This window comes from Typopeltis vanoorti, chromosome 3, assembly GCF_054136105.1.
Source record: "Typopeltis vanoorti isolate ZY-2024b chromosome 3, IOZ_Tvanoo_1.0, whole genome shotgun sequence".
NCBI lineage: Eukaryota > Metazoa > Arthropoda > Arachnida > Uropygi > Thelyphonidae > Typopeltis > Typopeltis vanoorti.
In genome coordinates this window covers 146,644,150-146,657,369 of record NC_143551.1, presented here as the reverse complement: position 1 = coordinate 146,657,369, position 13,220 = coordinate 146,644,150, and the positions used below count along the sequence as shown (strand labels likewise).

At 34.7% G+C, this 13,220-nt stretch overlaps 1 protein-coding gene across 1 annotated transcript in view; it reads left to right on the top strand.

The window, feature by feature from the left end:
* The window catches only part of Pi3K21B (phosphatidylinositol 3-kinase regulatory subunit alpha), a 405,502-nt gene that overhangs the window by 280,448 nt on the left and 111,834 nt on the right, over positions 1–13,220 (top strand). Inside the window, exons 14-15 of the mRNA XM_090416099.1 lie at positions 5,354–5,561; positions 9,841–9,941. Of these exons, the coding sequence (XP_090272225.1) occupies positions 5,354–5,561; positions 9,841–9,941 (309 nt within the window). The remainder of the gene's footprint in view (positions 1–5,353; positions 5,562–9,840; positions 9,942–13,220) is intronic.

Sequence of the window (13,220 nt, the reverse complement as noted above, 5' to 3'; positions counted from 1 at the left end):
TTTATAATCCTTTTTCCCAAGTAAGCAAACAAGCAGGTAAGTCAACTATATTTGTAATTGTCGATTACACCCATTCAAAATAATCTTCCTCCAACTCACACAATGTTGACATCTGTCGTACAGGTGTTCAAAGGCATGGTGGAAGTCTTAAATAGGAGCCTGCTTCAGTCTCTGGGTCACACCACATTAGACATCCTCAATGTCACTGAAGTACTTCCCCTTTCAAGGTACATTTCATCTTTGTAAAGAGGAAAAGTCTGTGATCCAAATCTGGCAAATAGTGGAGATGTTTGATCACACAGATTGACTTTAAGCTAGAAAATGCTTCACATGCAGCACGCGGTGTGTTGATGCATTGTCATGCAACAGAAACAATTGTTGTGGAACAGTTTTTTCCCTGAAATGTTGCAGGTGGGCATACTGACAGACATATAGCCTAGTGGTTGTTTGCCTGTCACGGGCAGCAATTTCCCTAGCTTTCACCACATTTTCATTTGTCTGTGCAAAAACTAGCTGTCCACAGCTCCAGGGACTCCATCCCCTCTTTAAATATTGAAAACCAGTGCATGGCTCAGACAGTTTGTTTGCTGAATACTTTTTTTAGATCTTGGTATACTTCTGTAGCATTTTTTTTCTAATTCACAGTAAAATTTTATCAAAGGCTCTTTGCTCCATGACAACTTCTGACATGCCCTGCTCACACACTCTTACTTCAATGGTTGCTACACGAAAACTGCTGTGTCATCCAACTTGAAAGTTGCAGTTGTGATTACAACACACTCTAGCAGTCAAAATTATAAACACATTTTTTATTTTTATTCAAAGGGCTTTCTTGTAAAAAATCAATCTTATCACTTCAATCAGGCACAGTGTGTATATTCACTTCTTGGCATGATTCATTTTTATTTTTTGGCTTATAAAACACTATCCTTACAATTTATAGTGTTAAAGTTAATGCAATAGCAATTTGTGTACTTAAGCAATTACCACTTTCTACTATCACTTAGTTCTGTTTAGATGGGCACCTGTTTGTGGTACTTTAGGGAACCTTCTAGCAATGGTGCAGGCCCTTTTCTTTTTCCATTTTTTCTTTCCATAATCTTCTAAGGCTCTTTTTTTTTTAACCATTCTCTTTTACTAGACCACCATTACTGTATTTCTCTGTCCTCCCACCATGTTTGGCATGCACTGTGACTTGTGGACATTCAGAAGGTGGAGAGATCATGGTAACAGTCTCTAGTCATAAGACATGTTAGGTTCCAGGCCACTGTCACGAAGTGAATTTCATCATGTAGCAGAGCATTTTTTTTTTTACTTGTAGATGCAAGAAATAGTTCAATAACATTTTTAAACAGTCATATAACTGACATAGCATTTATTTACATCTGTTATGCAAATAAAAATGTTAGAAACATTGAAAAGTAGATCAACTTTTCTTTTCTCTGCATATTTTTCTATAATAGGCATATTGGTTAAAATATGTCTTGTCACCAAATTTAATAATTTTAATCTTAGTATTTAACCTAATAGGCTTATGAGTCATTCTTCTTTTTACTAGAAGCAACAGTACTCTTACACTGATTTTTATCTGCTATTATTAATAACAGTAAAATGTTTATAATCCTCATAAACAATTTATAATTCACAGTGAAATACAAGATGCAGCAACTTCAGAAAAGAAAAAAAAATTGAATCCATGAAACCTGTGTGTCTGTTGATTCACATTGCATCATGTTGCTAAAACCATCGTATGAGCAGATCATCATAAAACATTGCCAAGGTATGACATGAATACCTTGATGGGCACCTGTGATTGCTAATAATTTATTGTGTAGACTTAATAAATTAACATACCACACAGCATTATAGAATTGTTCAATATGTTGATGGAAAGTGTTTTTAATAGTAGAAAGAAAGGATTTGCACTTGCAGGATGTATTACACTTAAATGAATTTGATGTTGAGTGTTTAGAGAATTTGTTCAGTGAAAGAGTGAATACCTGTATCAGGAAAAACTACCTATGTTAGAATGGCTGCAAGAGGGCATGACATGTGCACCAAGGTGTGAGAGAGACAGATAGATAAAAAATGCCAACAGCTGTGGATATCATTACAGCAATAGAATATGATAGTATAGTGTATTCAGGATGAATAGGCAGAATAGAAAAATTTTTTTTGCGTAGAGATTAAATCCAACCAAAATAGAAATCCTGAAAGGTGGCACATGAAATGAGTAATACATTTAGTGGGTTTGAGATTGTCTGGTGTGAGGTTGGAGGATAACAGAAGTACTTAGTTCGATGCTTACAGCCCAAGTTCTTTTGAAGTGCATAGGCAAACTTTATGGATGTAGTCAACACCAATTATAGTGAACACCACTATAATGAAATGATGCATAATAATGAGCTGTAGAAAAGTCCAGGCCTAGGTCACACAAACCAATGCCACTTTAATCTCGTTATTATAAACAGTAATAACTGAAAGCTTTCACTACTATAGCAAACCGAATTTCCTAGCAAATGATATTACAGTCAGGAAACAAAGGAAACGGTGGGAAATCATACATTGAGACATAAGATAAAGAATTTGACCATACATAAAGCACACAGAATGACAACTTGAAAAAAGTACAAATGAAAACAATGAGAGGAGATGAGAAAGAACTAGAAGAGCATAACATTATAAAAATCTAGAATTAACATTTCAATTTCAAAATGTTACACTAACACAATGTCACTTACCTGAAATCTTCATATTATAAATATTTTTTTATCTTATGGATAGAGTATTTCAAATACAATGAGCTTCTATGCAACCAAATTTCACTATGTTCACTTAAACATCAAATTAAAGAAATATTGTATATTATGCAGTATTTCTCTAATTTACAGTTGTAAGAGACAGTATCAGTTTATACCAGCTAGTGATTAAAATATGCCAACTTTTTCAATTGCTAGTAATTATATAAAAATTTTTCATAAATATTGTTAGTTTGCTGGCAATTTATCTGTTATTTCTTACCTTTTCAGAAAAGTTATATCGAAAGAAAAATTAATACCCTTTTTTAACACCACTTTGCTTGGTTAGCCACATTAGCATACCTGCTTCCCAACCAACAGGCTGTAGGTTGATTGTCTTTAAGTGGGAAATGAATTTCATCACCTGGTGTGAGACCATCACCCAGCTTATTGAAGGCCTGAAGTGGCTTGAAAAAGTTCCATGTGTGGTCTCTAAAGCAGGATTTCCAGCAATGTCAAAAAAAATTTTTTTTAAATACAAAAATATATATAGAAAACAGGGAATCAGGAAACAAAGTTTGCGCCTGAAGTACTTTCAGGACTAGCTGGTCTCATCCAGACGAGGTCTCATCAGTGTGTCTGACTCCCACTGATGAGACCTCAATAAAGGTCTTAACCAGTCTGGGTAGTGACCCTTCCCTTAATGCATAGCATTATACTCTGCAATGAGATGTGCTTTGCATTATGGAATACTAAGGCAAGTGATGAGAACTTATACCACCTTTACCTGAAAGTACTTCAGGTGCAAACTTTGTTTGCTTACACTTGGATAAAGGATAAAACCAAATACAGTCATACCCCGAAGTTACGCGGTAGGTGGGACCAACAAAAAGTGCGTAACTCGAATTCGCATAACTTGGGTATAATTTTGCATACCAACATACAAAATATTTGTTAATTGGAACCAAAGGTTTACAAAAACACCTATATTTTTTAAGAAATATAATCATAATTGTAGTTTTTCGTACATAAAAAAACAGAAAGTTATTTCGATGTCAATGGTTTCATAAAATCTAATAGATTCGTATGATGGCATAATGTCTTTTTCTTGTCACGCAAAATTTCTTCATAGCAAGCTAATGATTTTTTTATTCCTTACCTTGTGGCTACAATTGGCTCCTCATTAGAATCTATGTCCTCCAAAATCTGTAAACCTTTCTTTCATGATTGTTCTTACTGTGGATTCCTGTAGATCAAACTTCTTTGCTAGGTCACAAATTTTCATTCCATTTTCAAAATCCTTTATAATGTTGAGTTTTGTTTCCAAAGTCAATGTTTTTTTCTTGCTATCTGTAGAAGAATCGGACTTGCTTCCTCTGGGCATCATTGTTATTTTATTTGTGATAAAATTTTTATCAAGAACATAACATTAAACAATCGCAAGGTTTGTAAACTATAAAAATCGTGTATGAATGGAGACCACGTGAAACACGTCAGTCCTTGTTCACAGCACAGCACGTGTGACACTGGCGAATGCGGCCGGCACTGGAAAGATATGACTAGTGGTGAAGTGGGACGGGTATACGTATATATACGAAACTGCATAACTCCGGATTTACGTAAGTCGGGGTATGACTCTGTATATAATTAGTAGCACAGCCAAGTGAAAAAACTTCCATAAACTTATCTCTAATCCAGAGAATTTTAATAATAGGGTGTGACACCCTTTGGCAACTCATATAGGTAAAAATGACTTTTCCATTACTTCCACCTTAGCACCACCACCACTGATGAGACCCCAATCAAGGTCGAAACCAGTCTGGTAGTGACCCTTCCCTTAATGCATAGCATTATACATGTCCGCAAGGAGATGTGCTTTGCATTATGGGATATTAAGGCAGGTGATGAGAACTTATACCACCTTTACCACAAGTTGCCCCTAGTCCTGAAAGTACTTTAGGCGCAAAGTTTGTTTGCTTTCACTTGGATAGAGGATAAAACCAAATATATAATTATGTATTCTCTTCATTCTTTTTTGTCATGGATTTGCAAGTTTTTCTGAATTAAATATAATTAGACAGCATAAGCAGAGCACTTGATGTATACCTTATTCATCAATTTTCTTCAATCCACTGCTGGTTGATTGCATCTCTGTGCTTCTTCCATTTTGACCAATCTTGTGCATATATCCACCACAAATGTTCATAACATATTTTTATCTCATCAATTCATTGTACCGTGATAACCATTGCTTGGTGTCCATCTGTTGTCAAACATTCTCATCCCATCTCCTGTCCATTGCAACTTATTATTGCTTAATTAGTATTAATCTAAATCATCATAATTTTATTGTGAATATATGCTGAAATGGTAATATTAATGGGTATTAATTTCTTGTACTTTTTAATGAAGCTAATCAAGTTTTTTTCTGTTTTTTCCAATGATTACAATTATTCAAGTAACACATTAACATATTCCTCCTCCTTATTTCTAACCACTTTCTTATACATGTCAATTCACTGTTTGATAACCTCTTGTGTTTAGAATTGATATATATTTAAAAAGAAAAAAAAAAGTTTGAATTTTCTTACTTCATAACCCATTCTTTTTTTCAGGAATACGTAGTGATGATCATTGTGCACGATGTCTAGAGCAGTTAGTTTATCAACTTCCAGCTCATCATAGATTAACTTTAAAAACTCTCATGATACATTTTTGTAGAATATGCCAGATACAGTTTTCTCACGGTATTAAAGAGCCTCCAACTATCTTGATACAGTGTCTGTGTCATATACTGTTAAGGCCACCTTGGGAAAGAATAATGTATGTAACAGTTATGTTTTTGCATAATTTTTTTAAGTTTAATATTGGTGTTTGTGTTATTTCTGTAAAGTTGTAGCAGTTCTTAAGTAAACTGTATATATTTACAGTAAATTTAACATGATGCAGGAGCAGTATTGTGTAGGAAGTATTTAATTATGACTTTGGTAGTATTTCTACAAATATTCATATGGTGTGCTTCATTTGTGTTTAACATTTTTTTTTTCTGTTATTGTTATTAATATTTTACTCATTAATTATTATGATTATACTCTTATAATAACACTTCTTTCCTTCTTTGTTATAATAATTTGGTACATTTGTTTATGCTGATAAACAGAATATTAGAAATGTTCCATATAATTTTTTCATAAATACAATGTTATTTACATATAAAAGAACATTAAATTAATATAAAATAATAAATGAAAAATAATTTACATTAGCCCATTTGATAGAACATAACTTTTTTTTATTTAACCCTCACCCACAAAAGGCTGCTAACTTATAGTATATTAGTGTCATAAGTAGGATACATTTTTTTGGAAGTGGAAAGAGGTTCCAATTACATAAAGGCTCCAATTCTGGCTCTAAGACAGACATTGCAAATTACAGACAAATTAATATCTCTGGAGTGGTGGTTAAAGTATTGGAAAAGTTAGTTAAAAGTAAAATTCAGGAATGAGTGGATAAGAACAAGAGGGATGGGAAGTGAGCATGCAGTATTTTATGCATTTTATATTATGAAGGTTGTAGTCATAGACTGAAAAAAGGTGTTCCAAAAGTACCTGTGCTCTTTTCAGTGGATACGTCATTTGAATGAACAAATGGCCCTAAGTATTTTGAGGATGTCATTGTGATTGCTTGTGTAAATACCTTCCTGTATGTCTGTGTTTTCTATAAATAGTATCCGGTCATTTCCAACTCTTGGTTATCTTGTGAATATAGTCAATATAGCTCTCTGTCTTTTGTGTCTTTCAGCAGTTGTAAATTCATGGTTGTGAGTTCCTTTTATGTTGTCTATCCAACTCCTTCACTGTTTCCTTCTCTTGGCCTCAGTCTTTGCCAACATAACTGCCTTTACCAAAAATTCATTCTGCTTGCACAATATGCTCAAAAGACTAACTCCTGTTTAGTCATTGCCTCCAAGGAGCATTCTGTTGTTATGTTCTTCTAAAAAAAACCTTATTAGTCATTATTGCAGTCCATGGATTCTTAATAGCTTCCTCCATGCCATAATTCAAAAAGAATTCAGTTTGCTTTGTCTTTTTTTTTTTATTTTATTATTTTAATGATCCGGCTTTTGCGGCCTTGCTACCATTTCTGTCTTTCATAATTTTTGACAAGTTTACATTAGCTTCCCCCCCCCCCTTCTATAGCTATCATTCTTTTAATTTCATCTTCGCACTGGCTATTATATTGTTAACTAAATCATAACTTTCATCCAGATTGCAAGAAGCCATCATTATTGTTTTGTCAATGATTAAAGCCGTCTTGCTTTCCCCTCTTAATCAACAGGATCAACCACTCCAGATCTTCCTTAGTTTTGAATCATTGGTATATCTCAGTTATTTTTCTGCCATCAATCTTAATTCCAGCTGGCATTTGTCTAAGTCAGCCACTCTCATAATATATGCACTATAAATATTAAAAGTCCGCACGGTTAGCCTATTGGCTTTGCGCTTCGTAACCATATGCCTGGGGAAGGAGTGTCCTAGGTTCGATTCCCATCCACGACGTGAGGAGCTTAAGGATCTTTCTCAGCCATAGCCAAGTTAGCCGGTCTTGGGCGTGGGCCGCAGGGTTTTTTCCGCCAGTTTATCTGAGGTTTTTCATCCCGCAAGCAGGCAAACCGGCCCCGTGAACACACAGGTTACAGTCATAAATACTTACGGCAAGGAAGGCAACGGGAAACCACCTTGCTCATAATCATCTCTCCCTAGAATGGTAGCATATAGCTACCCTCCCGCGACCGTATGGCAGATGGGAACCAGAAGAAGAAATATTAAAATAGAAGCTTCTTGGTTGTTATATAGTTCTCTGATGGAGAGAATTAAATGCTCAGGTATTCCCATTGCTTTTATCACATTCCACAGTTTGTTATGAACAACACAGTCAAAAGCTTTCTTATGATCAATAAAAGAAATTAATACTTCCTTTTGAAATTCTCTTGCTCTTCCTATAATCTGTCTCAAGTTTACTACCTGGTGTCTAGTTCTTCAACCTCTACTAAAACTGGCCTGTTCATCTGTCATTTCTTTATTCACATGTGGTTCCAGTCTTTTCTGAATCACTTTCATATGAAATTAAAGCAATGGTTCTGTAATTCTCACAATCTCTAAGATTTGATTTTATATTTTCTTCCAAATCTGTTGACAGTTTCAGTTAATATATTCACTACTTCATCCTCAGTTGCTCTCAGTAATTCCCCTGACAACACTTCATCAATTAAGGAGATTTTTCCTTTTGCCGTTGTCCATTATCACTTCACTTTTCATTATCATACTTTCCTCAATAAATTTTCTCCTTTCCAGTTCTCTCTCAATGTTAATATCTTTCTTGTACAATCCTCTACATACTCTGTCCATCTTTTTTCACTTTTTCTATCATCAAACATTTTCCAAATTACTTTTTAGGTGGTAGAGGTCATTGCTTAATCCATTGAAATAGCAGCAGTTTAGTAAATTTAGTATTTTTTTTTTCTTTTTATGTGTTGTGTGTTACAACCATTAAATAATGAATAATTACTAATACTTAAAGTTTTCTCCTCTGTTATAAAAGTTGCAATGAAAAAAAAAAAATCAGATTTCAGCAATAACACAAGTGTTACTGCTACAATCATAAGCCTGTTCATAAGGAACACTACAGTTCCTAAGTATAATTACATTACTAAAGAATTCTAATAAATAAAAGGCACTATAAAGATATTATAGTACCTTTTATTTCATAAAATTTAAGTATTTGTTTCATGAACTTTGGAATAGCAACATTATGAATCACAAACCCCTAACCTAGAAAAGATTTTAAATTTGTGGATTGTATGTGGCAATACTCCAAAGCACAGAATGCAACATGACAGCCATTTGATTTTACAGTCCTTCCCTACACTGTGTGTTGCTGAATCACACATCCACTTATCTGCCACCAGCTTATTTGTCATTCTCAAATGCTATGTAATGCAGTGTCCAGTAATATTGTCCTGCTCACTTTTCAAATTAGTTGTAATGTTATAAAAAATTGAGCAGATTATAAATAAAGTAATTCTCTAATAAAGCCATGTTATATGTTATATGCTATAGAATTTTTCATAACCCTGTCTATTCATTTCTTAATTTCTTTCTTAACTCAGGCCAAGACCTCTACCACTCCAAATGTACTTGATTAAATTATAATTAACTACTTCTCTCTCACTCACTCAGCATCGCCTGCCTACCATGTCAGTTTTCTTTTTCCCACTCCTTTGATATAATTTGACTCCAGCATTATCAGTTATTTTCCACAAATTTCTTAACATGTATGTTGAAATCCATTTACTCCTACTGCTGTATTTGTATTAACTTTTTGCAGTACATTTAGCACTACCACAGTCTGCTTGTTCTTACTCATTCAGTTTCATCATGACATTGGATATCGTATTTCAGTCATATCATTCCTGAATTCATGGCTGACATTTTCTTTCCATCCACATTCATTAAGAAAAGCCATTCTTTTTATCTTACTGCCTAGTAGTGCTAGATCAGCGTATAAGTATTCTATATGAAGAATATTTGTAGAATATGTTTTCACATGCTTACAGGAAATCCCAGTAGATAGTTAAGCTTAATAAGTAATGATATTCAAAAATACATTTATTTATTATTAAAAAAAAAAAAAAACTATTGCAATAATGACGTCATAAATATTAAACCACATCTTCAAGGAAGTTATAGCCACCTGCTGAGTTTAGATTCATGCCTTCTTCACCTACAATGTTTCTAAACTTATTGATATAAACAATAGGAAGCCTGTTTATTTATAAGGAACGATAATCCAAAATTATATTAATGCATAATTTTTGCTCAATACTACCATGGAAATTGTGCTGTTGTTCACTATCAGCATATAATAGTGAACAATGGCATTCTCAAATATCCATACCTATGGGGGGGGGGGGGATTTGAATCTGCAGTTTGCTGACTGGATTGCACATTATGCTATCCACTTAGCATTTCATGTACTGTGTTAAAAATGTGTTATAAGTACATACTATGTGTGATTTACTTTTCCATTTATTTAATTTCAGTCAAGTTGTGTATAATACTGAAGCACATACTAGAATAGTAGAACTACTGTTACTGAAAGTTGACTGGGGAGAAAAGTTGCCGACTTTTGATACAGCTCCTGGTAAGTTCATATTTAAGTTCTGATATATAGTGGCCATTAAAAGTAATAACTCAGTAGTATCTCCTATAGCTTCAAGAATTTTTTTCTTTATATCCAAAATAAAATTTATTCCTGAAATATTCACCGAGTATATATTCCATTGCCATCTTGGTTGGCCAAGTGGTTAGCTTATTTGCAATGTAAGCAGCAAGCTGTAGATTCAAATCCTACTATAGACATGGATATTTGGAAATGTCTTTAAGTGATAAAGCCAATTATCCTGTTTATTGGAGGTCTGCAATGACTTGTATAATTGAAGTAGGAGGGCCAGCTGGTGTTGTGAACATTGAAGTTTCCAAGGAAAGTTGGATTGAAGAATATTGGCTTTTAAGGAAAGGAAATTGAAAAGTTCAGAATGGTTAGTGTGTCATTAGGAGAGTGGTAGAGACAGCAAATCAATTTGATAAATGGGGGTACAGAGATTTTCAGCCAAAGGAGGTCAGAATCAGGAGATTCCTCATTGGGCACTCTTTGACAAGGTATGTCAGAGTGAGCATATGTGCAAACCCCACCTTTGGGGGTGAAAGGAGTCCATAATCTGCTTTATAAGTAAATATAAAATGAATATAAGGACAGCATCATAGGCAATTTTAATTATGAGAATCTGGATTTGATACAGGGAGAGCAGTAGTTAATGAGGATAATACAAAGATCCTGCAGAATGACTTAAATATACTAATAGTATGGGCAAAGGTTTATGGTGCTTAAGAGTCAAAGCTGTATAACTGAGAGGAGACCTCCACATAGCCTTTAAGGGGATGCGGAGAACCGACCAGGGCTTTGATACTTTGATACTGAACGAACGAGGATGGGCTGGCAATTTGGGATTTAGCCGACAAAATTGTATTCTTATTGGTTTAACCAAAATAAAAAATGATGGTACAACATGACAAAATTTCATGCCGGCTGGAGCGTCGCCCGGTTAAACAAGGTCCCCGTTGTTTTCGCCAGCGAACCAGGGCAAACAGCAAAAAGTCAGCTACTGGAACAAATCTGAAAACAAACCCCAACTCAACATCACCAGAGTTAAAGATCGGTACTATCAACGTAAGAAGCCTGAATGGCAAAGAAATGGAGTTAGCTGAGGAATTAGATAAGTACCAGATCAACATAATAGGGGTGACTGAAACAAAAAAGACCAAAACTGGTGAGATCTTTCTGAGCAATAAATACAAAATGTTATATTCAGGCAATGACAATCAAGGAAAAGGAGTAGCCGTAGTATTCAACACAAAATACGAGGCTAATCTTCTTGAATGGCAGTCAGTCTCAAGTAGAGTAATGTGGGCAAATATGAGAATGGGGAACTGGACAATGAGACTTATTTGTGCCCTATGGTCCCACAGAAGAGTTCTACTAAGGTAGAAGTGGAGGAATTTTTTGAGGCTTTAGAAAAAGCAACTGACACAATGAAAAAGGAAAAGTTGGTCCTTGTTGGGGATCTAAATAGCAGAGTAGGAAATGATTGTGACACATACAAAAATATTTTGGGAAAATTTGGAGAAAAGAACAAAGCTAATAATAATGACAAATATCTGTTGGATTTCTGCTCAGGACATGGACTGGTTATTACTAACACCATGTTCCAACATAAAATTGTGCACAAATTCACATGGAGAGAAGAGGCTAGGAATAAGAAAAGTCTCATTGACTATGTTATTGTTGATAGTGATGTTTTCTCCTTGGTGCAGGACACCAGAGTGTACAGAGGATTTGAAATTGGAAGTGATCACTATTTAGTCTTGAGCAGGATAAAATTGAATTTCATATTGAAAAGAATAATATGTAAGAAAGTTTTAAAGCGAATAAAAGTTGAGCAGCTCTCAGATGTGAACTGTAGACTAAAATACAGAAAGATTATTGAAAAGAAAATGAAAGAGTTTGAGAACTGAAATCAAACCTTGGAGATTCAGTGGCAAACTCTGAAGAAAACATTGATTGATTCTGCCAGAGAGGCATGTGGTGAGGTTGTATGCAAGGATAAAAAAATCAGAACTCCCTGGTGGACACAGGAAGTTAAAGAGGCAGTGAAGGAAAAGAAGAAAGCATATCAAAAGTTACTGGCAAATAAGTCAGCTTTTACTCTTACAGAATACAGAGACAAATGTAAGAATCCTAAACACTGTGCAAAACTAGTTAAACAGAAGTCATGGGAAGACTTTGGCAAGAATATAGAAAATAAATATCAAGAAGGTGGCAAAATATTCTGGAGGTTGTTGAAGAAACTTAGGAATGGAGGAAAGAGTGCTGTAAAAGGAGTTAGAGATGATAAAGGTGACATGAAAAACAGTAGAAAAAGATATCCTTGAAGTATGGAGTAATTACTTTGAAACACTGCTAAATGAAACAAGCAGTGATGTGATGACAGCACAGTGATAAAAAAAACACTGACCAGGTATACAGTCAGGAATACATATCCATACTTGAAGTAGAAAAAGCCATCAAAGGCTTGAAATGTGGAAAGGCAGCTGGAGTAGATGATATTCGACCAGAAATGCCGAAGTATGGTGATATAAAAGTCTTACAGTGGCTGCACTGCATAGTTCAGAAAGCCTGGACAGAGGGACGAATTCCCGATGATTGGAGTAGAGCTCTCATAGTACCCATATATAAAAAGGAAAATAAAACTGAATGTGAGAATTACAGAGATATTTCCCTACTGATGTTCCTGGCAAGATCTATGCAAGTATGCTTGAGAAACGGTTGAGAAGAATTGTGGAAGAAAAGCTTGGTGAAGAACAAGCTGGATTCAGGCCAACTGGAGGCTGTCAGGATCAGATCTTCACTTTACGACAAATAGTCGAGAAAGCATGGAAATATAACAAAGATCTGTATTTAAGTTTTGTCGATTTGGAAAAGGCATATGACAAGGTGCCAAGAGAGAAGCTATTCAATACGCTGCAGTTATATGGTGTGAATGGGGCATTATATCAAGCAATACTTAGTCTTTATTTGAGTTGTAAGTCAGCAGTTAGAATTGAAGGAAGTACAGGAAGATGGTTTAATGTTAAATCTGGTGTGAGACAAGGATGTGCATTATCCCCTCTGCTATTCATTATCTATATGAATCACATTATGAAGGAAAGTGGTATTAAACCTGATATCAAAATTGGAGATGTTAATGTCAGCTCTTTGCTTTATGCAGATGATGTTATACTTCTAAATAAATCTGCTACAAGTCTGCAAGATTCTCTGACTAAATTGAATAGCTGTTGTAATAGATATGGTATGAAGGTCAGC